Here is a 2,849-nt window from a genome sequence, read left to right on the forward strand (position 1 = left end):
CTTGTATCCAATTGTAAAAAAACTTAATATCTCAAAAAAACACAAATTTATTAAAGTACACTTCACTATAAGGGTTGGTTTCCATTGTCAATAAATATCACTTAACACTTATGTCTACTTAGTGGCCAAATAAATGAATTCTTGAGGTTATTCAATGATTGTAAGGAATCATAATGGATAACATCTTTGGGTAATAACTTGAGGGGTGCGTCCTCTAACACTAAGTTATGGAACTCATCTAAACTCGACAATGCTGTTATTACCTGGTAAAAAAAGAAATAGTGAAGATTTTCTTACAAATATTTATTATAATTATGGCTATAAACCTACAAGGATATTCAGTTTTTTTAATTAACATGCTATAGTTATCAGTAAGTAAAAATTTCCCAACTTTCGGAATTCTACCATCTTAAAAACTATTTTTTTTTATAACACAAGGTGGCATACAAGCAACCGGCCACCAGAATCCGCCAAAATGGCGAAGTGATCGCTGCCCATAGACATCCGCAATTGCAGAAGCGTTGCTTTCCCTTATTCTACAGAGGAGACGCACATAAAAAGGATATTTCCCCTTCCTATGCATATCCTTCACCGTCAAACCCACTTCCCCTTCCCATCCTCTCCTTATATGAAAAGAGTGGCATGAGAAAGAGACTTAAATTAGGCCTCCGGCACACTCATCAGACTGTACACGGAATTGCTTCCATTTGACGCCTGTCTTCTGTGTGGTCGTGGTATTACTGGGGGCGTGCCGGCCTATTCGTGCGAAAATGTTAAAGCGGACACTACCACTGTTAAAACTAAAAGTTACCCTGAAATAAATGTCACTTACCTTAGCATATTTCAAAGGTTGATCAGACACTTTCACATACAACCTATCTTGTAAACAAACTCGACTCGGTGCTACGAAATTGTCAGGTATTTTCGTTATTTTGGCGAAAGATTTCACTTTTATTCTGGATGTTGTTTCTTGTGTCATCTCTTTGTCATTTACATATGTACTATTGTTTATATTTTTATTATTAACAACGGAATTAACCCATTTAGCGAACGGCGTATTCCCGTTAGCGGATTCCTCGTATATTTGTAAAGTAGGCGGATTATATACTGCTGTCCCGTTGTTTTCTTCCGGAAATATGATTCTAAAAAAAAACGCTTTTCTTATAAGGATGGGAAGGGGAATTATGTTCTTATGTGTGGGAGACTGTTTTCTACCAATAAAAGGTATATCTAGATAGATTACACTAGCTGTTGCTTGTGACTTCGTCCGTGAAATTAAGAAATAATTAAAAGTAGTTACCGATAACAGTTTTTAATAGTGAAAGAATTGAAATCGTTCCAGTAGTTTTTGAGTTATTTCAATACATATAAAAACACAAATATTTCCTCTTTATACAAAGATATTTAATAAATATATAGACCATACATAGTGAATTTTTTCAATTCATTTACCAACTAAGTTTAATAGCGTGAAATACAGCCTAAAGCGTGTCGTAAGTGTAGGGCTTTTTATTAAAAAAAATATTCAAAAATATGCTGCAATAACTGACATCTTAGGCAACAAAGAAGTGTGTGTTTACGCTTTATTATATTAGTATAGACAGATTTACCTAGTTTTATCTTGTATAGGCAGGCTGCAGTAGACGGGCGTGTCACACGCATAATCCGTCAATGTTACTATACTTTGACCACCATTCATCGTCCATATTGGTTTGGATGAATTTACTTGCAAAATAACCAGGTCATTGTCACTTTTCCCTTGAACCCATAACTCCAATGGCACCCATGGCATTAATTGCAACTGATGAGGTGTTGCCATTTCTACAGGAAAGATAATATTTATAAGAGCGTCTGTGGCTCAGTGGTTTAAGCACTTGACGTAATCTACAGGTGTTGGGTTCGAATCCCGCTGTACCAATGTGATTTTAGATTTTTCATATGTACATAATTTACCCGACGTTCTTACGGTGAAGGAAAACATCGTGATGCAGCACATATCGGCGAAGAAATTCAAAGATATGTGTGAAGTCAACCCGCAGTGCAGCGTGGTTGACTATGGCCTAGTCATCCCTTACTTTACAGTGAGGACGTATAATGAGCTTGGTTACTAAGGGGCTCGGAACCTGTCCTTAGGGTTGATATAACTCTAAAGGTAGACTAATAGTCATTTAGTTAAACATTAAAACAAGATTTTTTTAAATAATTTAACCTAAAGTACATGATAAAATTTCATTAACATATAATTTCTAAATAAATGGGCAAATAAATCTATTTAAATAACACTAGTTGTTGCCCGCGACTTCGTCCATGTGAAATTTAAAAAATAGTAAAATATAGTGACAACGTAGCTTTCTAATGGTGCAAGTTTTTTAAATAAGTCCAGTAGTTTTTGAGTTATTTCAATACATACAAAAATACAAATCTTTTCTCTTTATTATATCAGTATAAATACAGTCGATATTCCTGAAATGGTTTTTAATATTTTTTTAGTGCTAGTTATAGACTAACCTGGTATGCTATTAGGCACTATCATCCTTTGTATATGATCGACAGGGTTGGCAGTAACAGACGCGTTCACTATTTTAACATTGGACAACAACAATGGCATATTTTCGTTCATTAATTCCGATTGTGGAATTATCACAAAACGTCGACCTGAAAATTAACACTAGCTGTTGTTTGCGAATTCGTCCGCGAGAAGTTAAAAAAAATAGCCTATGTTACTGTTTACATAGATTTTTAATAATGAAATTGAAATAGGTCCAGTAGTTTTTGACTTATTTCAATACATACAAAAATAAAAATCTTTCCTCTTTATATAGTACAAGCTTTCGCCCGCGACTCCGTTC

The 2,849-nt window shown here is 34.7% G+C and overlaps 1 protein-coding gene across 1 annotated transcript; it reads right to left on the reverse strand.

Annotated features, from left to right (window-relative positions):
• Window positions 1–15: 15 nt before the first annotated feature.
• LOC106101322 lies at window positions 16–2,710 on the reverse strand. Its single transcript, XM_013280501.1, has 4 exons — window positions 2,509–2,710; window positions 1,611–1,821; window positions 833–1,142; window positions 16–263 (listed from the first exon to the last, which is right to left on the reverse strand). Exons 1-4 carry the CDS (start codon window positions 2,618–2,620, stop codon window positions 102–104), a joined length of 795 nt encoding a protein of 264 aa, XP_013135955.1. The 5' UTR covers window positions 2,621–2,710; the 3' UTR covers window positions 16–101.
• Between the last annotated feature and the right edge of the window lie 139 nt (window positions 2,711–2,849).

Source organism: Papilio polytes, unplaced genomic scaffold (assembly GCF_000836215.1).
Source record: "Papilio polytes unplaced genomic scaffold, Ppol_1.0 DF823991.1, whole genome shotgun sequence".
Lineage (NCBI taxonomy): Eukaryota > Metazoa > Arthropoda > Insecta > Lepidoptera > Papilionidae > Papilio > Papilio polytes.